The 26,648-nt window shown below is 59.9% G+C and overlaps 1 protein-coding gene and 1 long non-coding RNA gene across 2 annotated transcripts in view; one reads left to right on the top strand and one right to left on the bottom strand.

Moving 5' to 3' along the window:
• The window catches only part of LOC125154464 (uncharacterized), a 104,984-nt gene that overhangs the window by 35,819 nt on the left and 42,517 nt on the right, over positions 1 to 26,648 (top strand). The window lies entirely within an intron of this gene.
• FAM20C (FAM20C golgi associated secretory pathway kinase) overlaps positions 9,289 to 26,648 on the bottom strand; it is a 47,355-nt gene continuing 29,995 nt past the window's right edge. The window contains exons 4-10 of the mRNA XM_047838810.1: positions 20,410 to 20,502; positions 18,940 to 19,055; positions 12,679 to 12,859; positions 11,984 to 12,093; positions 11,733 to 11,814; positions 10,848 to 10,907; positions 9,289 to 10,274 (exon numbers count right to left, since the gene is read on the bottom strand). Coding sequence (XP_047694766.1) covers positions 10,025 to 10,274; positions 10,848 to 10,907; positions 11,733 to 11,814; positions 11,984 to 12,093; positions 12,679 to 12,859; positions 18,940 to 19,055; positions 20,410 to 20,502 — 892 coding nt within the window. The 3' untranslated portion in view covers positions 9,289 to 10,024. The remainder of the gene's footprint in view (positions 10,275 to 10,847; positions 10,908 to 11,732; positions 11,815 to 11,983; positions 12,094 to 12,678; positions 12,860 to 18,939; positions 19,056 to 20,409; positions 20,503 to 26,648) is intronic.

The following is a 26,648-nucleotide window of genomic DNA, read 5'->3' as shown; positions in this document are numbered from 1 at the left end:
CCTGGAGCCTGTTTCCGATTCTGTGTCTCCCTCTCTCTCTGCCCCTCCCCCGTTCATGCTCTGTCTCTCTCTGTCCCAAAAGTAAATAAACGTTGAAAAAAAAATTAAAAAAAAAAAAGATAAATGCAAATAATTTCAGGAGCCTCACTCTGCAGATCCTCCAATACATGCCTGTAGATCTATTCCTGCTAAGTTTCCTTAAAAATCAGGTGCCAACGTGAAAGGGCAGAATCTGCCTTCAAGGCTTTCTCCTGCTCAGCTGGTGGTGGTGGGGTGCGTGCCACGTTCCTAACCTTGTGAGAGAGGTCCTCCGACGCGGCACGCACACGGCAGCTTGCACTGTTTTCTGAGTGGCTGTGCTGGAGCCCCCTGGAGCCGGGGGGGGGGGGGATTTGGTTTTTTTGCTCCCAGCTTCCAGTGGGTGATGCATGGACCCTGGAACCCCACACTTTAGCCAAAGAAAGAACATAGCTAATTCCATAAATCCTGCCCCCAAAGGGGGAGGGTGTGCCTGACGCTCGCTCCTGCCCATGGAGAGCCCCTCTGTGATGGCTCAGGAAATGCCTTGTGTCGCTTCCCACTGGCTGGCTAGGGTCACCGCTGTCCTCCAACCATTGCAGCCGGGGGATTGCAGTTCTTGCCCTGGAAATGCCAGCCCTGGTGCCTGGAAGCAAGGTCAGATCTGCTCAGGTCACAGGACGGAGGCTCACAAGGGAACCACTCCCTACGGAGGAGCCACAGGTCCGGTAGAACGAAGGAAGGCCTGCCTCTGGCCGTGAGGCTGCCAGCAGGCTGCAGGCATATTGCAGAGTGTGCTGTGGTGGAGAACAGACTGTCCTACGTTTTGCTCATTGCAAGGACGGATGCAGTAGCTCACTAGAAACAGGGATAGCTAGCTACGAGTAGAAATGTAGACAGGGTGAGCCCTTCTGCTCCTGACAAGCCAGCTTTGAGCAACTGTGCATAGATGGAAACGTGTTTGCAATTAATGTAAAAGTTTTGACACAGTGTATTTTGTTATCTACGCTGCGTGATAAACCACTCCAGACTTAGTGGGTTAGGCTAACAAACATCTGACGTCTTGCAGGGTTTCTGAGAGTCAAATCTGCTGTGGCTTAGCTGACTGGTTTCACTCGGGGTCTCTCAGGAGGCCGCAGTTAAGGTGTCACCCAGGGTTGTGTCGTCTGAAGGCTCTTTGGGGCTCCCGTTCCAAGAAGCCTCCCCCATGCCTGCTGTCTGGTGCCAGCTGCTGGCAGGGGTGGGGGTGGGGCGCTCAGGTCCTCACCACGCAGGCCTCTCCATCAAGCCACTCCCAACAAGGCGGGTAACTTCCCCTGCACAGGAGATCTGACAGGAGAGGCAGAAGCCTAGTGTCTTCTGTATCCTAGTTTTGGAAGTGACCTGTATTCTACTGGCCTCTCAGACCAACCTGGGTGCCACCTTGGGGGGGGGGGCCCACAGGGGCGTGAACAGCAGGAGGCGTGGACCACACGGTGCCCACACGGGGGCTGCTACTACCATGAGAAGTGGGAACCCTTGACTCCAGCAGTGGGGATGCCATGGAGTAGAGAATCAGCAAGTGCTGAGGACCCAGCCGGCGGGTGCCAGGGCTCAGTGTGGGAGAGGGAGGTGCCTTGGAGGAATGTTACAAGTTCAGTGCACAAGACAAGCGGGGTGGGGGGGTTGGTGGGGACTGAACCACGCGACGTTGCTCATCTGAAATGTTCAGTGAGGACTTACTATGTGCTGGGAGCCAGGCGGAGCAGAAAGCAATCCCAGCCTAGTGGGGGAGTAGATGGTCTCCATTCCCAGCCCAGTGGGGGAGCAGGGAGTCTCAAAAAGAGGGAGGAGCCCTGTGACAGGACATACTGAGGCACTGGGGAGAAGGACCAGGGCGCTCCCCTCCACCGATGGAATGTTTGAACAGCGCTCAGAATAGGAATGAACAGCATCGAAATTGGCAAAGATGAAGTCAAGCTTTCGCTTTTTGCAGATGACATGATATTATACATGGAAAATCTGATAGACTCCACCAGAAGTCTGCTAGAACTGATACACGAATTCAGCAAAGTCGCAGGATACAAAATCAATGTACAGAAATCAGTTGCATTCTTATACACTAACAATGAAGCAACATAAAGACAAATAAAGAAACTGATCCCATTCACAATTGCACCAAGAAGCATAAAATACCTAGGAATAAACCTAACCAAAGATGTACAAAATCTGTATGCTGAAAACTATAGAAAACTTATGAAGGTAATTGAAGAAGATTTAAAGAAATGGAAAGACATTCCCTGCTCATGGATTGGAAGAATAAATATTGTCAAAATGTCAATACTACCCAAAGCTATCTACACATTCAGTGCAATCCCAATCAAAATTGCACCAGCATTCTTCTCGAAATGAGAACAAGCAATACTAAAATTCATATGGAACCACAAAAGGCTCCGAATAGCCAAAGGAATTTTGAAGAAGACAACCAAAGCAGGAGGCATCACAATCCCAGACTTTAGCGTCTCCTACAAAGCTGTAATCATCAAGACAGCATGGTATTGGCCCAAAAACAGACACATCGGCCAATGGAATAGAATAGAAACCCCAGAACTAGACCCACAAACGTATGGCCAACTAATCTTTGACAAAGCAGGAAAGAATATCCAACGGAAAAAAGACAGTCTCTTTAACAAATGATGCTGGGAGAACTGGACAGCAACATGCAGAAGGTTGAAACTAGACCACTTTCTCACACCATTCACAAAAATAAACTCAAAATGGATAAAGGACCTGAATGTGAGACAGGAAACCATCCAAACCCTAGAGGAGAAAGCAGGAAAAGACCTCTCTGACCTCAGCCGTAGCAATCTCTTACTCGACACATCCCCAAAGGCAAGGGAATTAAAAGCAAAAATGAATTACTGGGACCTTATGAAGATAAAAAGCTTCTGCACAGCAAAGGAAACAACCAACAAAACTAAAAGGCAACCAACGGAATGGGAAAAGATATTTGCAAATGACATATCGGACGAAGGGCTAGTATCTAAAATCTATAAAGAGCTCACCAAACTCCACACCCGAAAAACAAATAACCCAGTGAAGAAATGGGCAGAAAACATGAATAGACACTTGTCTAAAGAAGACATCTGGATGGCCAACAGGCACATGAAAAGATGCTCAACGTCGCTCCTCATCAGGGAAATACAAATCAAAACCACACTCAGATATCACCTCACGCCAGTCAGAGTGGCCAAAATGAACAAATCAGGAGACTATAGATGCTGGCGAGGATGTGGAGAAACGGGAACCCTCTTGCACTGTTGGTGGGAATGCAAATTGGTGCAGCCACTCTGGAAAACGGGGTGGAGGTTCCTCAAAAAATTAAAAATAGATCTACCCTATGACCCAGCAATAGCACTGCTAGGAATTTACCCAAGGGATACAGGAGTGCTGATGCATAGGGGCACCTGTACCCCAATGTTTATAGCAGCACTCTCAACAATAGCCAAATTATGGAAAGAGCCTAAATGTCCATCAACTGATGAATGGATAAGGAAATTGTGGTTTATATACAACAATGGGGTACTACATGGCAATGAGAAAGAATGAAATATGGCCCTTTGTAGCAACACGGATGGAACTGGAGAGTGTGATGCTAAGTGAAATAAGCCATACAGAGAAAGACAGATACCATATGGTTTCACTCTTATGTGGATCCTGAGAAACTCAACAGAAACCCATGGGGGAGGGGAAGGAAAAAAAAAAGAGGTTAGAGTGGGAGAGAGCCAAAGCATAAGAGACTCTTAAAAACTGAGAACAAACTGAGGGTTGATGGGGGGTGGGAGGGAGGGGAGGGTGGGTGATGGGTAGTGAGGAGGGCACCTTTTGGGATGAGTACTGGGTGTTGTATGGAAACCAATTTGACAATAAATTTCATATATTGAAAAAAAAGAATAGGAATGAACAAAAGTATGGTTGGTGTGGGGCAGAGAGCGCTAGGATGGGAGGCTGTGCAAAAGCCCTGTGGCACCATGGAGGTGGTGCGTCCATAGCTTCCACTGCCCTCCCCATGAGCCCCAGACTTCTTCTGTGTTGAAGAGAGTGTCTGTATGTGTTTACTGGTGCACAGAACTTCCACTCAATTCTCGGTGAGGATAATTCATCCATTCGGGGGTAGTTTTTGAGTGGCAGGCACCGTACCGATCCTCCTGGGACAATGAAGAGGCCCCTCGCCTAGGGCCACCGAGTCCTGGTCGCTGTAGGACAGGCGGGCCTGGTTGGTGCTCAGGTGGCTGGCTGAGGACCCACCTGCCAGGCAGATGAGCGTCCCCACGGCCCCTCCGCTCTGAGGCCCTGGATTGGGGTCACTGCCTTTTAGAGCGGGTCTTGCTGTTCACGGGCTCTCCTCCAGGTGGTGCAAGTGGACCAGGCATGGGGAGTGTCCTTGGTGCGGGCCTCCCCAGGCCTTTCCTGGGGCCTTTCCCGAACGATGGTGACCACGGGACATATCTGGCCACGGCGGCCAGTGGTGGGGAGTTGTCTCCTACCGCAGGCTAGCCTGGTCGGGGCCCCACACCTGCTGTACCCCATCTGGTCTGACCTGCGGTTGGCCTCTTTAAAGGTTTCAGCCCACTGTTCCCGTTCAGACCGCCAGGCCAGGAGCTGTCCTCACCCCACTGAGACGGGGTGGACACCGTACCCAGTTCCCAGGCGGGCAGCTGCCAGCGGGCTCTGAGCCCCCTCCTTCCCAGGGCCAGCTGCAAACAGAGTGGGGAGAGCCCTCTGCGCACGTGGGGCCCTCCTCGCGACGTGGGGACTCTGGGGTCAGAGGCGTGTCGTCCTTCACCGCCCACCACAGCCCACACCCAGGCGGAGGCTGCTCGAGGCCTCCTCTGCTCGCCTCTTCTGTTAAGGTCCCTCTGGGAGGGGTGTCCCTCAGGGACACGTGGAGGAGTTTCCCTGGGAGACTGGCCAGGGTGTGGGAGGGACGTGTGAGGGCAGGTGGGAGCCCCTTGGGCGAGGCACTGTGGCCGGGCCACCTGGGCGCTGGGTACTGTGTTCACCCTGTCCCAGTGGGGTGAGGACAGCTCCTCTGCCTGGGGGCTTGGCCTTTGGGGCTCTGGCCCCAGGGGTCTGTGCATTCAGCTTACTCCCAGGTGACCGGGTGCCAGGTACACTGTGGGGGCCACCGGGGAGTGGGGAGGAGTCCTGCAGCCCGTGAGGCTCCTTTGTCACCCTTCTGTGGGCCATGGGGGTGTCCTTTGCTGTTCGTGCATCTCAGGCTTCTGGATGGGGGGGCCTGGAAACAAGAGGGGGTCCACCCACCTGCGCTACTAAGCCCCACTGCAGCCAGCCATGTTGTCCCCTCGTGAGGGTCCCTCGTTACATATTGGTTTCCTTGTTTATTTACTTCCTTTAATTTGGGTAGTGGTCCGAGCCAAGAGCCTGCGGCCTCTGTCTGGGTGCCCCCCCACCCCCCACCTCCCGCCTGCCCCTCACTTCTCCAGAATGAGTCCCCCGGCTCACTGAGGGGTCACTGGTTTTGACACCCCCCCCCCCCACCCCACCACCCCGTTTTTTGTTTTTGTTTCTGTTTACATCACGTTTGAGTTCTCACCCGCACTTTCTCCTGGGCCCCTCTTGAAAATTCTGTCCAGTCTGTGGACCAGGCAGGCTGGGTGACGCCCCCAGGAGACCCGACTTGCACCAAGAGGAGTTTTGTGGAAAGCCCTTTTTCTTCATTTTGTTTGGGACCAGCTCCCTCTGCCCCCGCCTCTCTCCACCCCACGAGGTTTCATAGGAGTCCCGGGGCAGGCCGGCCTGGGTGTCGGGTCTGTGTCCTCTCTCAGCAGCTGACGGTGTGTAGGGGCAAGGTGTGGTCTGAGTTTAAAGACAGAAAGAGGGTCTCCTGCGTCTAAGGGTCTGGCCGATCCAGGCCCCGAACACCTCTCGCTCACCGTGTCGGATTCAGGAAAGTCATTTCTCCGGTCGGGGACTCAGTCGTGACAGCTGTACAATGGCATAGTTGGGCGGGGGGTTCTCTCGGGCGGTGCTGACCCTACGGCCTCCTGGCCCGCAGCCCAGCCTCTGACCCCTGCTTCTTCACCCGCATTCCGGACGTGTGCCAAAGAAGCTGATGGGCGCACCTTACGGAGCCTTGCGTAACCCCACCATCAGGCCGCACGGAACAGCAGAGCCTGCTCCTTCCCTCCTGCTCCCACCGCCGCGTCCCCGGGGAATCCCGCCCGTTTCCCTGGATGTGCTCGCTTCCATTTTGGTGTTACCTCCGTGCTTGACAGGCGTACGTTAAACTTTATAGTTTGAGTTTCACCTAACACCTGTCGACTTGGCGTCTTGCAGAGAGGGCTTAGCGCTCAGACCACGACCTCCCCGGCCCCGGCCCGCCTCGGTCACACCACTGTGCTTTCTTTGGAAAATAATGTGGGGCGTGTCTGTAGATACCGTCCAGAGCTGAGTCGTGAGTTCCCGTAATTGTACATCCTCTCCCGAGGAGCTGATCCTCTGGACAGAACGGCCTTTCCTGTCTGCCTGGTTCCCGGAAGGTGCTCGTCACCGGCTGGGCTGTGCTGTTGTCTCTTCTGGTTCCTCGAAACAGCCGAAGAGCTGGTTCCTCGCTGTTCCACGTCTTCCTGGACACGGCCCTCCCGCCCCCGTTCTGCCCACCGATCCAGGCTGGCATCCCTCCCTGTTCCTGCTTTCCCCCCGTCTTGACTTTCTTCCTGGTCTGCTGGTCTCTGGCACGTCCTCCTGGGCACAGGCTGTTCAGGGCCCGTGTCCTCACCCAGGCCCGGTAGGCTCCTCGGTGGGCGGTCGGCCTGCTGGGCCGTTGAGGGAATGTGGCTTCTGGCGGCGTGCCCGTCGTATCCCAGTGGCTGAGCCTTGGGAAAGTGCTTCCCTGTGTCGCGGGGACGAGGAGCCTCCTTTCTGCCTGAGACGCCCTCTTCCCAAGTGGCCTCAGCCTTCGGACTTGTGCGTCGGCTTCGCACGGCTGATTTTAACAAGGACGCTTCTAAGTCAGTTTAGTGAGAGCCTCGCCCTGGATGTCGGATCGGGTCCCCATCCCCCAGGGGGTGTCTGGTCCCCCCGGCCCGCTTCAGCAAGAATCCTGACCCCATGCCTCCTTAGTAATTTCCAGCCCACTGACCCCCTGCTCTGTGGCTGCGAATCCCCGCTTTGTCACGCCGTGTCCTGAGCTGAGCCTGGGTGAACAGGGACGTCCCTGTGCCCACAGTCTGCTCTCACTGCCAGCCTGCGCTGGGCTTTCTCTGAGGCACCTGCACGTTCTGGTTCCAGTGATGCTGCCTGGCTTTTGAAGGGCGGCAGATTATGTCACCCCGAGATGGGCCTCTTTGGCGTGAGGATTGTTTCCAGCTGGTTGTTTTGAGAGTCAGCAGACACAGGAGATACTCTGACGTGGGGTGGAACTTACCCGTTTGCCGGGGACGTTCGCGCTGAGAAGGGGAACCCCCACGTGCAAGGGTGTGCCCCGTCCTGGACCAAGAGGAGTCCGGGCCACAGAGACGGGCCCAGACCTGAATCTGTGTGACAACTGCACGCTCACTCTCTCTGGTCACCTTTTTCCTTCTGTCTTTGCTCAGGAAACTCCAAAAGACCTGGGGGTTCTGTGTGGGGACCCAAGAAAAAAGACCAAAGTGTATTTCCTGTTATGCCACAGGCACCCCGGGAGCCCCACATACCAGGCAGCTTACGCACGGGCTCGTAGAGCGGGTGCGGCTCCTGGTGGGGTCCCCTGCTGGCCTGCAGGTGGCTGTCTCCTGCCTGTCCCCACGTGGCCTGTCCTCTGCTTGTGCGGGGATGAAGACTCCCCTCCTCTTACGAGGAGGCCAGTCCTAGCGGATTGGGGCCCCAGCTCTTGACCTCACTCAACCTCATTGCCCCCTTAAAGGTCCATCTCCAAATGCACTTACAGTGGGGGTCAGGCCTCCACCCAGGAACTTGGGAGCAGGGTCTCTCCTACCTCTGTCCCTTCCCTGTCCGTCCCTGTCTGGAGTGGCCTAATTTGTGCCGTATGCATGGGTCGGTCACCTCTGGTGATGTCCGCTGGGTCACCAGCGGGTCCTGCAGAAGCCGCCCGGCCAACTGTACTGGACCAATGGTGGTTGGACGGGGGGGGGAAGGGGGGTGGCTGGAGCCGTGTGCAGCACCGACTGGCCCTGAGTTAGAGGCCGCGACACCAGCACTCCGTTCCCTCGGGGAGGCCTGGGGTGGGGGGGACGCACCGTCCGGGCCACGGAGCTGTCTGCTCCCTCTTGTGGAACCACGGCAGGCCCTCCTGGGCACTCTCCTCCTCCCCACGTGGCAGGGACAGGGACCGAAGCGGGAGACCGGAGAAGGGTGGCGGGCAGGGCCAGAGGTACGTGGGTGCCGGCCATCGGGCGAGCGCCGGGCTGGAAGCCTGTGCTAGGCAGGGAGCGGGAGCCACGTCCCCCGTTTACTTCCTTGCAGCCTAAGGCTCTTTTGTAGTTGGGCTGTGGGCAGGCCTCCCGCACCTGAGCGCGGCCCGCGTGGGGCTCAGGGACGTGGAGGAGCCCTCCTGCCCCTCAGTGAACAGCTGGCCGTTCTGGGAACCTGAGCTGACTTTGGGGCCCAGTGTCAGGCCCTCACGGAGCCTCAGTTTCCCCATCTGTGAAACGAGGAAAAGAAAATCGACCTGGCCATGTTGCTTTAGAGACCAGTAACAGTTCATTTCGGCTGCTTTGCAAGGTGCCGAGCACACGGCAAGTGATGGTCCTGGGGCAGCAGTGGGGCTGGGAGCATAAGAGGGGGTGCCCAGGAGGCACTGGGGGCTCTGATTTCCAGCGCCCTCTGCTCCCAGGCGTTCTCCTGCTGCAGGGTTTACGTGAGCCCTCGGTGGCGTGCTCTCCTTGGAAGCCTCGGGGCTGGCCTGCCACAGCGCCCTCTGTCCTCACGGTGCTGCACATGGAGAGGGTCTGGGGAGCCTCCAGGCGGGCTCCCGGGGAAGGATTCAGGCCCCACGGCCAGCAGGGCGGGGCAAACGTGGTGTGCCCACAGGTGCCAGTGCCGTGTAGATGTGATGCCACCCTCTGGGACCAGCCCGTGTCTTCGGGGACCCCCTCCCAGCTTTGTCAGTGCCTGCCACGGCAGGAGTGGGATGGGCGGTTGCCCCCGGGCCCACACCTCCTGCTTGCCTACGGGCCACCCCGGGCGCTCCCAGCTCCAGGACTGACTTCTGTGGACGGTGGGTGGGCAGGCAGCCGAGCTCAGGGTGTGGGGACCTGGACCCCAATACACATTTGCTGTATTTTTATTGCACTTTTACCACATTGCAATCTATTCCACAAAAATGCTGCAAAATTAAGCCTGTTGCTGAGCCCCGTGGAGGGGCCCGTGTGACGTATTTACACAGCCATCAGAGCAAAGTCAGAACAGCAGCAGCACCCTCAGCGGCCGGGGAGCGTCCCCGGGGCTGCCGAGCGGCTCTGAGAAATGGAAGACGTGGTCATTTACGTCACTCTGGAGCCAGGAGTCTGTCGACCAGCCCGCGGTTCCATCAGGAGCCCCCCCGGGCACCGAGATGGGACAGTCGGCCGTCCGGCTGCAGGGCCCCCAGGAAGGAGGGGAGGCGGGAGTTTATTTCAAGTTAGGTCCAGATGTGGGCAAACTTGGTGGGAGAGGCCAGCCCCGTGGGCTCTGCCCCCTCGTGTGCATTTGGTAGCTGGGCTGGCGTCCGTGTGTGTGGGCGTCGGTCTCTGTCTATGCACATACACGCCATGTATAAATACAAAATAGTACATAAACGCTTCCTTTCCATACAAAAAAGGTGGGTCGCCCCCGCCGCCAGGCCGCCTCCGTCCGTGAGCACAGAGCGCCCGCTCCCCGACCTCCTCCGGTCTCGAGGACGAATACGACGTGTCCTGTCGGACCCACCGCCGAAGGTTCCCGGACTCTGGGAGTGGCCTGTCTGTTCCCAAAGTCACTGAACGCACGTGCCCCTCCTCCGTGGCAGGCCGGCGGCTCTCGGTCACTACCTGCGGGGGGGGACTCTGTGCTCAGGGCCCAGGTCGTCCTCCAGCACGCTGTGCGGCCCGTCCTTCTCCACACAGTCCCTGACGGCCTGCAGCACGATGCGGAGCCTCCGGTCCAGGGCCTCCAGGTGAGGCTGGTACAGGACGGGGGCCACGCGGTCCTTGCTCAGGGACTCTGCCATCAACAGGCTCAGCTTGTACTCCTCCTTGGCCAGGAGCTGCAGCCGCAGGTAGGTGGACTTCCTGACCCTGCAGGGGAGAGGGAGGTCAGGCGCCAGCTCGCAGGAGGCGGTGCCCGGCCTCTAAGGACTGGGCGCGGGGCGCTGGGGCAGGACGAGGGACCGCGTCGGCCCCGGGCGGGGAGGCCACGGGTTGGTCCTCGGCCTGCCTAGGCCCCTGCGTGCCAGAGGCGCCACGGTGAGGGTCCCGCCTGGCAGAGCAGGGGGCCACGTGAGGCCTGGCAGTACACGGGCAGACGCAGGGCGGGGAGGGAGGGCCTGACCCCCCGGGAGACAGCGCTCGGCTCCGCGGCACACGCCTGCCTGGGCCGGGCAGACCCAGTGCGCCTCGCAGACTGCTGTCCCGGCCCTGACAGGAGGATCCGGTGGGGAGCCCCGAAGAGGGTGGCAGAGAGTGCTGGGGACGGGACCCCTGTCCGGGCGCCAGTGTCTTCAGCCGTAAGGTGGGCCGTTATGGGGGCTGTGGGCTGTGTGCTGGGAAGGGCCTTGGGGCTCTGGCCTGCATGCTGCAGGGACTGGGGGGTTTCTGCTGAGCCTGGGGACGGGCCGGGGCTCCCTAGGGGGCAGGCAGTGGAGGCCTTACCTGCAGCATTGCTGTAAAGGCACCAGAATGGACAGCTCATCGTGGGAATATTTTCCAAACCTGCCCAACGAAGAGGAGAATTGTCCAGGGTGTCGCCTGCGTGCCGAGGGTACCACAGAGCAGCCCCGGGGACACCCAGGGCCCTGGAAAGAGCACCTCACGTGTGCCCTGCTGGGACGCCAGGGCCGTGTGGCCCGGCCCCCGCTGTCCCCGGCACTGGATGCAGGGCCTGGGATGAGGGAGGTCCTGGAAGGTAGCCTAGGGTTCTGGCCGCTGCGTGGGGCAGGAGCTCATAAACGCAGGGTCCTAGGCAGGCGGGGTGGAGAAGGCAGTTGGTGGTCAGCTCAGCCCAGGGCCGTCTTTTATGCTGGGAACTCGTGGCCCCCACATGTCAACTGTCCGGGTGCCTGGTGCCCACTTCTCCGAGGCATCTGAGAATAGCTTTAGTGGCAGCTTTAACCATTTGGGGAGGGCAGGTCCTGTGTCCCTGCCTGCTAATCAGGCAGATGGCCCTCCTTGGTGGCTCCGGCCAGCAGTGGCCACAGGCCCCCACAAAGGGGGCAGGGAGGACCGTTTCTCCCTGCCAGCCAGTCCCAGACATCCACCTGAGGCATAAAGGGCTCCTCACGGCCCTGTCCTTCCTGGCAAGCACCCTCTCTGGGCCTCAGTTTCCCCAGGGCGACTTGGGGACATAACAGGACCCAGTGCACAGGGTGACTGACCCTGAGGGTCAGAAGGAGCAACACGACAGGCACTTTCTGCCGACGGGAGCCAGAGGCCAGGGGCCCCCACCCTGCACCACACACAGAATGTCCTTGGGGAATGGCCCTCCCCGCCGCCACAGTCTGGGCCCCCCAGGTCTGTAGGAGCAAGAACACAGCTCACCCTCTTCCGTTGTCCAAGTGGATGATAAATGTCTCATTCCCAAACTTCTCAAAAGTCTCATAGTGATGACGGTCCATGTTCCCTGTGGACAGAAGCAAGCTGAAAACCCAGGGCTGTCCCGTCCCCCCCCCCCCCCCCCCCGCCCCTGTGTGACACCAGAGCCGAAACAACGGAGCAAAGCGTGTGCCGTGGCCACAGCCGGTCACGTGCAGGGTGGGAGCCCCGGGTGCAGGCCGCGGCCGCCAACATACCCATGAGGAAGTCAAAAATGGTCATGTCCATGACGTCCAGCACACGGCGACTGCTGTCATAGGGGGGCGTCTGCTTTACCTCCTCGCAGTAGTCGGGGTCCACTTCCCACCTGCAGGGGAGCCACTGTGAGAAGGCTGAGTTCCTCCTCTGTGTGGACAGGGAGGCCCAAAGCAGCTCAGCACGGCGGGATTACCGCAGCAACGACGGGGGGTGCAGAGAGGCGTCAGCACAGAATAGCGCCTCTGGCCGAGGCTGCATTAACGGGAGTACGGGGCTGGGAGGTGAGCGAGCCATGTCTGGAGGCCGTCATCAGCCCCAGATGCCAGGTTTCTGGGGGGGGGGGGGTCGCTGTTAGGAAGCAGAGCCTGGACACCCCGCCCACAGAGACACCTCCACGGCCACCTCTCTCGTCTGAGGGACAGGAAGGGCTAAGGAGTGCAAGCCGAGCTTGGACACTGAGAGCCTGTGCTTCTGGGCTGGCCAGCGCCACCGCGGGGGGCACCTCTGATTCTCAGGGTGAGGAAGCCCCGTCCCGCCATCTATTCACAAAGCGGAGGTCTCGTCCGCGTCGGGGGCGGAGCTGGGCGCGCCTCCCTTCCCCGACACCCCTGGACAGGCCCGAGGCCCCTCGGAGCAAAGCGCCGTCAGAATGAGCAGGTGGGCCCGGCCTGGGCTCGGCCTGCCCGGCACTCACTCTGCCTTCTTGCGCTTGTGGTAGGAGCGCCGCCAGGGGTTCCGCCACGTCTTCCTCTTGGCCAGGGACAGGTCCGGCAGGAAGGCCGCCAGGGAGCCCTCGATCTGGTCGGGCTTCCCACACAGCGCGTGCTCCGTAGAGCAGTAGTAGGAACACTCGCCGTAGAAGCAGACGTTGTTGGCTGGCGGCAGACAGACACAGGGGTGAGCAGGGAGCGGCACGTCCCACGCCCGCCCTCCCGCACGTCCGCCTGGGCCTCCCGCGTCCACACCGTCCGTCGGACTCGCGCGGCCCGGATCTCCCACTGCTGCGACCCCGTGGGACACGGAGGCCCACGGAGGGCGGCTGAGCGGCCCGAGGCCACACAGCTGTGGGAGACGGGACGGCCTCGACGGAAACTCTAGAGTCAACGCTCAGAGGCTTAAAAGGCATAACGGAAGCGTGGACACTCCACGGCGGGAGGGGATGTCTGCGAATCGCAGATCCGACGAGGGTCTGGCGTGTGGCACATGTGAGGAGCGTAAAAAGCTAAATAATCCAACTGACGCACAGGAAGCGAGTTCAACAGATACCGCAAAGGCGCGAGGGGCCAACAGGGACGTGGGAAGATGCTCCACACCATCGGTCGTCAGGGGAATGCGGTGGAGTCCACAGAGACTCCACCAGGCTGGGTTTGGTCAAGAGAACAGGCGTTTACAGGTGTTGCGGAGGATGGGGAGAGACCGGGGCCCCGGACAGAGCTGGTGGGGCACAAACGGGGGGGGGGGCCGCCGTGGAAACCAGTTTGGAGGCTTCTTAAAAACTTAGGCACAGCATGACCACGCCACACAGCAGTTCTGCACCCAAGAGACGTGGGCACGCGTCCACAGCGTGCTGCACGCGGGGGCCACAGCAGCGCTGGTCACAGAGGCCGAAGAGCGGAGGCAGTCTGGACGTCCATCTGGCGGTGAGTGGGCAAACAGCGTGGTCCACGCACCCCGTGGAATGCTACGTACCCTTAGAAGGGGCGAAGCCCCGACACACACTTCGCCGCAGACGAACCACGGAAACGCGCTTGCCGTGAGAGAAGCCAGACCCGGAACACCACGTGTCGTCAGATGCTGTTGACGTGAAGTGTATCCCACACAGAAATATTGGTGGCTCGGGGGCTGGGGGAGGCGGGAGCTGGGGGTGACTAACAGGGACGGGCTCCTTTTTGGGGTGAGGAGAGCGTGCGGAGATCAGCGGGGCTGTGGCACGACGTGACGCATGTACCAAAAGCCACCGAATGGCACACTTCAAGATGACGAGTTTCATAAAAAAAAAAAAAAAAAAGGGTGGGGCAAATGTAACTCGATCTAACCAATATGTATAGGCAGTTACTTAAAGAATAAAACGCCCTGGTCACTTTGTTGCCCAAAAGAAGTTAATGAATTTCATGGCGCCCGAATCATGTCTCGATGAAACAAGTAATTTAGAAAGCGGACACCTCTTGCTGACCAGACGGCACGCCGATTTGTTGCCACAGGCCCCTGCCGGTCAGGGGCGCGATGGCGCTCGGGTGTGTATTTACCGGGAGAATCTTGCGTTCAGTAACTTGTCTGTTTGGTGGAGAGACCCTCGAGAGCCCGGGGAGTGCAGCAGCCAGAAGCCCCCTCCCGGCTGTGCAAACGGCCAGTTCCCCAGGCGAGGGGTCTCCTTTCGTGCGGCTGCGCGCCCTGCCCGCATGGCAGTCACGAGGCTCCCGAGTCTTCTGGCCACACGCTCGCTCCCCGTGGACTCCTGACGTGAGCCTGGCAGGCCCTTCTAGCCGCAGTCTCCGTATCTGGTGGGCAGTCTCCACGGGCAGCCGTCCAGAGGAGATGGGGGGCCGGCACACGGGAGTCTCCGCCTGGATCGCCTGCCTCTCTCTTCCTGCCCCTGACCTCATGATCCCCGAGCCGGTGCTGGGGAATTGCTGTGAGGACAGTCTGGGAAAGGTCAGTCTGTGGTCTCGCCTGCGTGTTGACGCAGTTCATCAGCGACCCCCCGACACACAGTGTAGCCATAACCGAGGAGCCCCACTTTCAGGGGGACAATCTATCTGATCCTGTTGGCCGGAGCTCTGGGATTTGCTAAGCTAAGAGCCTAAGCTGGCTTTGCTCAGAGAGAAAGGCATTTCTTAAGTGCACAGCACGGTCCTCGTCAGACATCCAGATCTGGTTTCTGAAGGAGCAGCCAGGGTGGGGCCCAGAACACTGCCCAGAGGTGCAAAATCGGTGTGGTGTTTCACCTCCTTGTGCCTCGGTTTCCCCACCTGAATGAGGGCCCCGGTAGTGCCTGCTCATGGGCTTGGGAGTATTAAACAGGAAATGCGGGTAAGATCAGATGTCTGACACTGAGTCAGAGGGCAGTGCAGGTGAGCGGTCACTAGGTCACCCCCGCACTTGGACGGGGGAGGGGGAGGGGGAGGAGGGGACATGAGCCCTTTCTCGTCTCAGCGATGACGTCTCAGCAGACGGCGGGGAGAAGGTGGGGGCCAGAGTCAGCCCAGGAGAACCTGCTTCCCTGCCACTCTGGGGCCACCGCCTCCAACTCCGGGGACCTCGGGGGGGTGGGGGCAGGACGGGCGACCCCGAGCGAGAACCTGGTCTCTGTGGAGCTGGAAAGCATGCGGCTCGAGGGCTGAGCATTGGGACCGGGAGTGTTCCCGGCCTTTGCACGGCCGGGAGGAGGGTCGAGAAGAACGGGACGCTTACCGTCCTAACCCCACCTGGATGGATCTGGTGTGGGTGGCTCTCAGGTGGGGCTGGAATGCTGGGGAACCACCATCGCTCAGGAGTGACCTGAAGGTGTCCGGGCACAGCTCTGGGGACACTTCTTACCCTCGTGCGCATTTAAACTGGACGCTGTGTCCACAACGTGTGGGTAGAGGCCTTGTGCCTACCCAGCCAGACCCAGGCCTGCGTAGCAGGAAAAAGAGTCACTTGAAAGATGTGGGGCTGAGTGGCTGGGAGGGAACAGGAGGGGCTCCCAGAGCTGCTCACAGTCTGTGTCTTGTCCTAGAGGTGTTTACGTAGGTGGGTTCCCCTTGTAGAAACCCACGGATGCGTGTACCTTCCAGGATGTATGAGATGTGTCCATGGAGATTTACCGTAAAGTACAAAGACTTTTGTGGGGCTTGGCACAACTGGGTTCCAACCCAGCCTGTCTCTGCACTGTTGCTTGGCGGGGGCGCTTAGCTGCTCTCCTGAAAGAAGACGTATCTGCTTAGACTAGGAACCGATTCCGCCTTTTGTTTATAGGAAGGGATCCACACCCTTCTTCACCCACCACATGTGGGACTTCAGCGCCGGGATTCTGGACACTGGTGGCTCCGTGGCCCCTTTGAGAGCCCCCGGCAAAGCTGCCATGCGCCCCGGTGAGACCTCGAGACCCAGAAGCGGGGTTCCTGCAGGGAGGCCGCTGTGCACCAAGAAAGCAAAGTGTAGAAAGTTCTTGACTCATTTTCCTCTCTTGACATTTCCTCCACTTCATTTGGGGCGGGTTACTGAGTCCCCTCTCGGCGGTGCCCATCACCAGATGACCAGGTAAACGACATGGGATGCACCCACCCAGGGCCACGGGACCCTGACATAAAGAGCAACATGCAAGACACCACACGGCGATGTGGAGGGACCTCAGAAGAGTGCTGTCGAGCAACAGAAGACAGACAGACCGCCGGTCACCCCCACTGTGCAAAACCATACAAGAAGCAAAGAAACCCTCAGATACGGAAAGCAGATAGCGCTGCTGGGGGTACAGGGCAGGATGGGACCGGGGCAGACGGGCCAGTTCGTTGCTTCTCTGCTCGTGTCAAAACTCCTCGAACTTCGCATGTTGATACTGTCTACACCATGCCAATCGTACCTCAACAAAATGCCTAAAATGGGGAGGGGGGGGTGAGGAAACAACCCGCCCCCACAGGCTGGCCTAAGAATTAAAGGTGGAATCCCACAGCAGGTGCATACCAGTGCCTGGCATACCGCAGGTGCCCAGTCATGTCCGTGTTCCCTTGCTGCGGTAGAATCGCCTAGAACATCCCTGCCGTGTGGTGGCTAAGGTGGAGGACACGGCGCCCGCGGTGCAGGCCTTGCGGGCAGCAGCAGCCTTGTCTGAGGGGGCTGGGGGCTGCTCACGGGGGTACAAACTTGTTTCAGGCTGAGGGGACATTATCCTGCCCGAGTGCACCCACGGCCCGCTCTCAGCAGCAACAGGCCTTTTCGGCCCCTCCGCCGGCACCAGAACAGTCTCTCGGCGGGCTCTGTGATCGAGGCCCCAGAACTCGTCCAGGTCAGACAGGTGGAGGAGCATCCCTCTAACGGGGAAACCGGGTGATGGGCGCGGGGGAGCGGGCGTGTTTCATCTTAAGTTCTGAACACTGAACGACGTCACTAGAAATGCTGCAATGAGAATCGGAAAGACCACTGACAGGGGGCAGCGGCCGGGGGGGGGGGGGGGGGGGGGGGTCCTGTGGGCGTGGCCTGGGCTGTGTGGGCGTGGCCGTGGTCCGGAGGGCATGGCCTGGGGTCGTGTGGGCGCGGCCGTGGTCCAGAGGGCGTGGCCTAGTGTCCTGTGGGTGTGACCTGGCATTGTGTGGGCGTGGGCGTGGCCCGGGGGCGTGGCCTGGGGCCGTGTGGCCGTGGTCTGGAGGGCGTGGTCTAGTGCCCTGTGGGTGTGGCCCGGGCCGTGCGGGCGTGGCCGTGGCCTGGAGGGCGTGGCCTGTGGCCGTGTGGGCGTGAGCGTGGTCCGGAGGGCTCTTGTGGGCGTGGCCGTGGCCTGGAGAGCGTGGCCTGGGGCCTGTGGGCGTGGCCATGGCCCAGAGGGCGTGTCCTGGGATCGTGTGGGTGTGGCCGTGGTCCAGAGGGCGTGGCCTAGTGCCCTGTGGGTGTGGCCTGGGCCGTGCGGGCGTGGCCGTGGCCCGGAGGGCGTGGCCTAGTGTCCTGTGGGCGTGGCCTGGGGGGCCTGTGAGCGCGGCCAGCCTCGACTCGGAGGGCTCATCGCCACGTGGGGCAGCAGCCGGGGCAGCAAGGGCGGCTGACGGTGAAGGTGCTGGGGACGTCCAGGCTGGAGGACGAGAGATCCCAGAGTTCCTGACAGGCTGAGGTGGAGGAGGAGCTTGCTGTCTCGGGGGTGGGTGGGTGGGGATTCCAGGGGAAAGTACTAGAACCCAAGGTTGGAGAGGCAGGTGTTCACCCTTGGAAAAGAAGGTCCTTTCCAGCAACTCAGGCTGTGCAGACAGGAGCTGAATTACCTCTGAGCCGACGGGCTGCCCGTCACCGGGGGCGTCCAAGCAGCCTGCAGCCTTGGGCAGGCTTAGACAAGGCTGATGAGAAGCCCTCCAAGCCCCCTCCCCTTTGGTTTCTGGTCGGGTGGTGAGACGCTGCCAGCACAGGGGGCAGGGGCACATAACCTCTACGTGGGTTTTATGTGCACGAACTGACAGATGGACCCACCACCAGGAGGGTATCTGTCTCGGGGTGGGTGCCACTTATCACCGCACTCCACTTCTCTGCCATCGCCGGGACCTTCCAGAACCGAATACGAGGTAGAAGGTGTCCCCACCCTCAGGCCCAGCAAGCACGGGGTGCTCAGCACGGGGCCTGGCCCAAAGGAAGTGCTCACAGGCACGGACGGACAGATCGCAGAGCCCTGAATGCCACATCGAAAAGCTCCTGGGGCAGGTGATTCGGTAGGGCAGGAGTCTGTGTGCGTCTGACACTGATGATTAGCACCGCTCTGTGGCAGGCCCTTGTGCTGGCCCTCGAGGGCGCCAGGGGAGGCCGCCACTCTCCTCGCTCTCCCTGCTGAGCCGGGGGAGGGAGGCAGAGGAGCCCTTGTTGCTGTGTGAGGGTCTTGCTGTGGGGGGCGGGGGCAGGGTGGTGGTGCCTAAATCCGGGAGGAAGTTCAGGGAACAGAGGTCTGCTCCAGCCGGACCACTTGGAGGAGACTCTCTGGGGAGGCTGAGAATTTTCAAAAATGCACTCATCTCCCTTTAAAACAAATGGTAGGAAAACACCTCCGTGCCCAGCCCAGGGGATCAATTCCATGATGATGACTTGGCCATTTCTGGCAGGCTTTTGACACCGTGATGTAGCTACACCCCAAAGTGGAAGGGGCAGCCCTTGGGTGGTCCCGTGAAGGCGGTGGGCCGCATTATGCAAGAAGAAACTATTTTTTTTTTCTTCTTCTCCGTAAAGGTAACTAAGCTCGCTGTTCTGTGTGCAGTGAGCCAGGAAAGGGGCCTCCCCGAGTGCAGGTTACCTGGAGAGATGAAGAAGGTTCTCCACAGCTTCTTGTCTCTCGTGACGTCCCGGATTTCCTTGGTCATGTTGACCATCCTGCCGGCCACCGGAGGGACCCGGCGGAAGTCCAGGATCCTGGCGGGAAAGTGACAGGGGAAGGGTCTTCACCTCCGTGCCCCGGCCCTCGCTAGGCTGGTGCGGAGTGAACGCTCCCGTCTCTGAGTCCCGCTAGGCCCAACGCGGGGCCCACAGCTCTGACTGGTGCCGTCAGGCACCAACGAAAATGGGCCCCACGAGGACCACGGTGGGTGGTGTTCTACTTCCCAGCACTGGCCTGCCAGTGCCTGGGCCCTCAGGGCTCAGGTCGGAACAACGTTAAATTAGCTGCTTTTAATGGGACGCTCTCTAACTGCGCTGCACTCGCTCACTTAAACGGGACGCCGATGGGCCTGCAGCGGCCTCTGGGGGCAGCGGCTGCGCGTGGGGAGTGTGGGCGTCTTGCGTGCCGCCCGCCCTCCGCCCGCTGCGTGAGCTGTCCTGCGTCATCAACAGGCCTCACCTTTCCGAATGAGGAACCCTCATTGGCTTCGTGGCAACTGTTCCTTTCACAGAAAGGCCTTTTTCTGGGTTTAGGCTGCACAATAGTTGACATTGTTGAAAATCTAACTTGGGGTTTCTGTGGCCCCCAAACAAGATTTTTGATCTTTGAAAAACAAAGCAAAGTAGGGTTTGCAAACTTGAGTGCGCACACGAATCGTGTGGTGTAGAGAGAGGGTCTGGGGTGGAGACCGGGAATCTGCATTCTAACCAGCCTGGGTGACCTGGAAGCTGCAGCCTAGGGCACACCCCGAGCTGGAGGTCAGGACCCTGCGGGGCGGTCGGGGAGGCTCCTCCCCCTAGACTCTTGGAACTGACTCGAGACCCAGCCCCGTGACTGTCCCTGCAGGGCAGGGATCTCTGGGCCAGCAGGGTGGCTGCTGAGAGGCCCCCCCCCCCCCCACGGCCCCCGACACCACTGCCCACCTCGCCTGCAGCAAGGGGCCACGTGGAGCCCAGGGAGGAATTCACGTTCTGCCCAGTAGAGCCAGCCCAGAAGATGGGTGATGGGGGAGGAGGCTCATGTCCCTTGGTGTCACCGTGGCCCCAGAGGTTCCACCCTGAAACACTCTGGGTTAAAATTCCCAGCACTCATAGTCCTTTCTGCTCTATCCTTTGTTATTCTCAACGGGCCACGTCCACACTCTGATCCCCAACTGCTCCCGAGGATCTCCTGTCTGGCACCGTTCGTGGTGTGGGCCCTACCGCAGGGTGTTGTAACATCTGCAGGCCAGACTCCAGCTCTGTGCGGCAGAGGCTTACGTGCCTCGGTTTTCCCATCTGTACAATGGGGCTAATTATAGGATTCCCAACACCTCGGCAGGGTGTCGGGAGAGCTATTCGGGCCCACCCGCACGGTGCTCAGGCCCGGGGTGCAGGCGGGAGGGCTCACCTGTCCAGGTGGAAGGCAGCGATCTCTGCGTTGTGCCTCTCGTAGTCAGAGAAATAAAAGAAGTCAGGGGGCGTCTCCTGCTCCCTCGTCTGCCTAAAGAAAACAGGGTTTTTCATCACTGTGCGAACCCTCCGGTGAAAGGGTGCAGGAGGCTTGTCCTGGCTGGCGAAAAAGCCGGCTGTCAAACTGGCAAGAATTTCGTGAACTGGTTGTTAAAGTCATTTTATAAACATGAGCCACATTGTATTATTTACTTATTTAAAAAGTTTATCTATTTTGAGAGAGCGAACAAATGTGAGTGGGGGAGGGGCAGAGAGCGAGCGAGAGAGAGAATCCCAAGCAGGCTCTGTGCTGTCGACACACGGCCGGTGTGGGGCTTGAACTCATGAACTGTGAGATCGTGGTGCCTAGAAGTGACCTTTTATAAGTGACAAGTATTTAAATCGCACCACTGGCCGGTTATTTAATGACGTTCGACAGTTTCTTCTTCGGGCTGTTACCCACCTTGCATCCGCAGGGGCAAGCAGAGGTGACGCGTGCCCCCGCAGCCCCCCTCAGTGACCTCTTCCTGGGAGCATGACGTGAGCCAACGAGGAGGTGCAAACTCTCCAGGCAGGCTTTTCCCCCACGAGGGAGCCGGTTACTAAATACCGCTCAGCCCACCAGCAGGTCCGCACCACCGGCCAAACACAGATCCTCCAGAAAGGCAGATGGCCAGGCGGCCCCCGGCCCCTGAGCCTAGGGAGTGTGTGGATGGCAGAGGGCCAAGGGCATCACAGGAGTCACCCCGACACAGAGCAAGGGGACCTCCCTGGGGCGTGAGCTGGGGCCAGACTCAGGCGGCGCCATTTGTCCCTCTGGCTGCTCTCAGCCTCCCACCAGCATCCCCGCCCAGACAGTGTCCCCCTGGGGGGCGGGGGATGTGAAGGAGTCTGCGAAGCTCCTTGGGGGCCACCTGTGGGACCCCTCTCTGAAGCCCAAAGAGGTGGTACATTTTCCACCAGGCACCTGCCGTTGGGGACTGTACAGTCGGCCTCCTCCCGCCCCCCGTAGGCAGCTCCCTCTGCCCCCCTTCCCCTCTCCTGAGCTGGAGTGAGGGCCATCTGCTATTTCCGACTTGTCTCCACTCTGCTGCCTTTGCTGTCACTGTTCCGTCTTCCCAGAACAGGCTTCCTCTCATGTCTCCCGAAGGCTAAGTCAGCATTCCCGAATATGGGTCCCACCCAACCAGGTCCAGGGGCTTCTAGCACAAAAGGAGCTCTCTGAGAGGTTGGCGTTTGGGGAACATGCTTAGTAGAGCACCCTCTGGGGTCTCAACAGTGCATATTACCACCATAAAGGCCCTGATAAGGCCTGCAGCCGCTCTGTTTCTTAGCACTACACCGACTACAGAGCCCGTTTTTTTCGTAGTACGTTACCACGCTGTGCACTTTTGGGAACTGCTGGTTAAAGCCTACAGTGCAAGCCGTTTCTAACCGCTGCTCAAAGGCAAACTCCCTCGCAAAACTTTCCTGGTGCCTTGGTGGGGGTGACCTGAGGCTCACCCCGGACCCTCCCGGACCGGTGGGCAGACAGGAGGGTTCTGTTTGGAGCACTGCTGTGGGTCACCCCACGATGGCCCCGCACGAAGCCAGAGCCCAGCCCCAGCTGCTGCCCCACCTGCAGCATGTGTGGTGGGGTGAGCAAGGCGGGGCAGCCCCCGGCTGGCCGTGCGTGCACTCCTGGCCTCCACATCTCCTCCCGGGCAGACAGAAGAACTCTGGGACCCCCGGGCTCGGACATCCACGCCCCACAGTGAGCTGCAGACAGGCCCCGAAGGAGTAACACGTGACCCTCCGCCCCAGCCAGGGGACAGGGAATCACACACAGGACTCTCTATAGTCTATACAGGCGAACGGCATTGTGTAAGCACAGATACTGAGCCGACGCCTGGGGAGCAGGGACGCATGACGACTGCAAGTGTTTGACCTCGGCAAGCAGGGAATTTCCAAAATCACGTCAGAGCAAAAAACGCTCCCTGCATTAAATCCAGCTTTGTTCTGTGCCCCTGCCCGTACCTGCAGGACCATGTCCACCTTCCAGGCTGGGGGCAGGGACTAACTCAGCCCTCCACCTGGTAAGAATTTACCAAATGTCGGGGACCTTCTCCATGCTGGAAAACGCAGGGTGGGGAGAATCACGTGTGACCTGGCCAGTGAGGTGGAGGCTTGAATGATGTTCCAGCCCTAAGAGGCCCGTTCAGGGGCTACGGCTGGCCTTGCTGGGCAGCACAGACCTCCCCACCCTTGGGGGCCACCTGTCCTCACCCTATCCAGGGGGTGAGTCCAGGGGGCAGGTCTGGTGACGACCCTGAGGGTCGCTGAGGGCCCAGAGTTTTGCCTGCCTGCTGCACCCCCCAGTGTGCACACAGGTGCACACACACATAGACACACACTCACAGTCACGCCTCGCCATGACAGGGCTTCAGGAGGGTCTCAGAGAGAATAGGGCCTGGTCCTTTGCCTCCTCTCTGGCACGGCCATGCAGGCGGCTGCGAAGGAGCCTTGGGCGTCATGGAAGGACAGTTTGCTTTCCTCGCATTTGTGGTGGAAGAGACTCCGGGCCAGAGATGGGTGTGACTGATGTGATTCCAGTCTTAAGCACATCCCGCCGCTGCTGCTCTGCTCCTGGCCTGGCAGCGGACGGGCGGTCCGGGGGAGGCCCAGCCCAGGCTCTGTGGCCAGGCCGTGGGTCCTGGGCCCTCAGCCCCGAGGCCTTCTGGCCAGTTCAGTGCGCCTATGGCTGTGAGCCCCGGGCAGGTGCAGGGGGCCCAGGCGGGAGGGAGAGGCCACGAGGGTGGGTGAAGCCACAGGCTGCTGGCCAGGCTCAGCCTCCCAAACGTGCCCCCCATCACCCCATATCTGTGGCACCCACCTCCAACCCAGGACTTTTGCCCGCACAAACCTCCTAACCGTCTCCAGCTCTGCCCTCCTCTCTCCTCACCCCTGTGGCTCCATCACCAGACCACTCCCAGCCCCAGCCCCAGGCCTTTCCCACTTCTGCACCTTTGTGCCGGGCTTTCCACGGGCAATCGCCTTCTCCATCCTTCCCAAGATCTGTCCCAACCCCACCCCTGCCCAGGCCTCCCACGGAGGAGCTTACCACTGCTATACTAGACCACTGTTTGCAGGGTCTGGGGACAGGAGTGCCTAGCCAAGCGCCCGCTTTAGAACGGGTGTGCCATAAACAAATGAAACATTGATGGAGGGAGGACGGCGAAGGGGCACAAACCGGTCCACGGCCTTGAGCTCCTCCCACCCTCGTTTCTTCAGTTTGTACCAGTGTCATCATCATCACCATCAGCGTCACCACTCTCCCCTCCACAACCATTATTCCTACTGCATACTGACCCCTTATTGCCTGATGTGCCTGATGTGATCACAGCGGCTTGATATGTAACGCTAACACGTGAGCATTTCTGTTTACCAGTGCTTGGGCTTCTGTTCATTTCTCCCTTACTCCAGCCCACTCCTCTGATCAGGTCAAACACGTGAAAAGCGGGTGGCTCTGAGCCCTGCTACTCTTCGAAGAGACCAGCCACTTCTCGGAAGCCCTGTGACCAAGTTCCAGAACAGTTCCTGGTTCCCTCACATTTTCCACCTCAGGGCTTTTTCCAGTGACCTCCGTCCCCAGGCTGTTTACACAGAGAGGCAGCTCTTTCCCGCAACCCCAAGGCCACACACGAGCCTTCCGCCTGGCTGTCTTGGCCTCCAGATACCCCTGTGCAGAATGACCCTGGACGTGCAGAGAGGTGGTGATGAAGTGCTGTTTGTGTGCTCAGTAGCTGTCTTCACTCCTGAGAGGCTGCGAGGTGCCCCTGGGGCCTCTGTGCTCTTTGGGCATGCCTCCAGATATGTGAAATACCCCTGGGTGATTTTAAGGCTCCTATAGGCTGTGAGCAAGTTGGGTAGGGGTCCTAGCTTAACCCGTCCTGATAAGGGCCAGGCTGGGCGCTCAGGCAACACGCAAAGATACGAGGGGCACGCAGGGTGGAAGGTAGGCTTGGTGTGGGCCTCTCCAGTCATTCGTGCCCTTGGGTGGGAGTGAAAGCGCCCAGGTCAGCACCCATCGCCAACTGGGGGGGCGGGGGGGGGGGGGCGAGTGTGCTAGACTTCCAGACCCTCCGTTGCTCCAGCTGTCAAACGGGTTCGTTCCGTGCATCTCCACCCCCGCAAGGAGAACAGGGCTCTGGGCGTGGCCGGCTGTCTGTGGCTCCGGTCGCCCAAGGGGTCAGCGCTCGCACGCAAGCGGGGAGCGTGAAGCCGGGGCTGGCAGGAAGACGCTCGGGACTACCTGGTGAGGGTGCCCAAGGGCGAGGCCGGCTCCCTGCTGGTCTCACCGCTGAAGGTCTGTGCCGAGACCACCCAGCATCGCGGAAACCTAGCCGTGCGCCGGCGGGACAAGCGTGGGGTCCGCCCGGCCCCTCGCCCGCCGGAGCCGCAGCCCGACTCCTGCAGGGTGTGCTTGCCTGCGGGGAGAACCTGGGGGGTCCGAGAGCCGGGTGTCGTTGCTGTCTGTAGAGCCGGCCTCACGCTGGGCAGGCAGGGGAGGGACACGGTCCCCCCCCTCCCGGGGCGGGGGGGGGGGGGGGAGGTATGCCAGCCTCCCGCCACCTCCTGCGCGTCCCCAGAGTCCCCAGAGAGCCGGAGCTGCCGCCGAGCCAGCCATTTGGGGAAGCGCTTCGGAAAAGTACTGAGCCCGCCGCACCCGGCGGGACCCCTCGCTCAGCTGCACCCGGTCGCCCGGCCGCCTCTCCTTCTCCAGGCGCTGAGGCGGAAGTTGGGCCGGGGTGTGGGGGTCAGGCGAGGGCGCGGCCCACCTGGGCCTCTTCCGGGGGCGTGGGCCGTGGAAATGCGCAAGGGAGATGCTATCGGGTACTGTGGGGGTTGGCTCGGCACCCACAGCCTGCGCCTGGCCTGGGAGGAGGGGTGGGGAGACCAGGCAGCCGGCACCGGGAGCACGGCACCGGGAAGGCACGGTCCTCCCCTGGTGACTGAGAGGGCAGGGGTGGGTGGCAGGCACTCCGAGGGGCTCAGGGATGGGAGGAGCCTCCTAGTCTGGCCACCCCCTAACCCCCGCCCCCCACGGGGTCACTGCCCCCGACCCGGGGAGCAGTGGGAGCCTCAGAGCCCCACCCTGATGGGCCTCGAGGTCAGGGTGGGCCCCACCCGGCCTCGGGCAGGGCTGAGCGGGCAGGGAAATGGAAAGGTGTATGGCTGACTTCCCTCGGAAAACAGCAGCTGAGGGATCAGGTGCAGTCAGTCCTTGGCATCAGCAACCGAGGGTCAGGGCGGGAAGAAGGGCAGAGCCTGGTGCATTCAGGAGGCCCGGATCCCGGGGAAGGGAACGGGCTGGTCCCAGGGCAGCCCCCGGGGGTACCCCGAGCACCCTGACACCTTTAAGCCCAAGCCGGCTAAACCGTGGCAAGGGGCTGCTCAGGACCAGTTTTGGGGGCTACACTTTCCCATTCCCTCTGTCCTTCCTCTCCGGAGCTGACCGTACCAAATCCCTTCCCGTAGAGGGACTTGCTTCCCTTAGCTCGGAAGGAAGCACAAGAAGAACTGATCATGTGCTTTATACTACAGTGAGAATGACTACTATGTTGGCCTCTCCCAGAAAGTCTGTGGTCTGAATCTCCGTACATGGCAAAAGGGACTTTGCAGTTATGATTAAGTTGGCGACCTTGAGATGGGGAGATTATTCTGTATGCCATCCCCAGGGTCCTTATGAGAAGGAGACAGAAGGAGATCTGACTGCAGAAGAGGCCACATGGTAGCTTCCAAGAGGGAGCCTCGGGGAGAGGATCTGTTTTCTCACCTCCTCCAGTTTCTGGAGGCCACCTGCATTCCTCGGCAAGGAAACACGTTCTCTCCGAGGGCCTGCAGAAGGAACAGCCTGCAGGTCCCTTTTAGATTGCTGACCCCCCAAACTGTGCGAGAACACGTTCGTGTTGCTTTAAGCCGCTAACTGTGAGGTCGTCTGCACCAGCTGCACAGGCAAGGAATATAGAACCTTTGGCAACACCAGAGTGGTAGGGAGACACGGTGACGTAGCAGCTTTGGGGAGGCTGTGGAATGCGGCCTGCTTCCTCAGATCTGGTCCTGCCATCACGGCTCCCTTCATTAGACTTTTAAGACCTGACGCAGAGCATTTTGAGAAGAAGGCACCGCTGTTTTCACAGAAGCCAAAGAGGCAGAATC

The sequence above is a fragment of the Prionailurus viverrinus genome, chromosome E3 (assembly GCF_022837055.1).
Source record: "Prionailurus viverrinus isolate Anna chromosome E3, UM_Priviv_1.0, whole genome shotgun sequence".
NCBI lineage: Eukaryota > Metazoa > Chordata > Mammalia > Carnivora > Felidae > Prionailurus > Prionailurus viverrinus.
The sequence above is the reverse complement of the archived record's forward strand: the minus strand, read 5'-3'. Positions and strand labels throughout refer to the sequence as shown.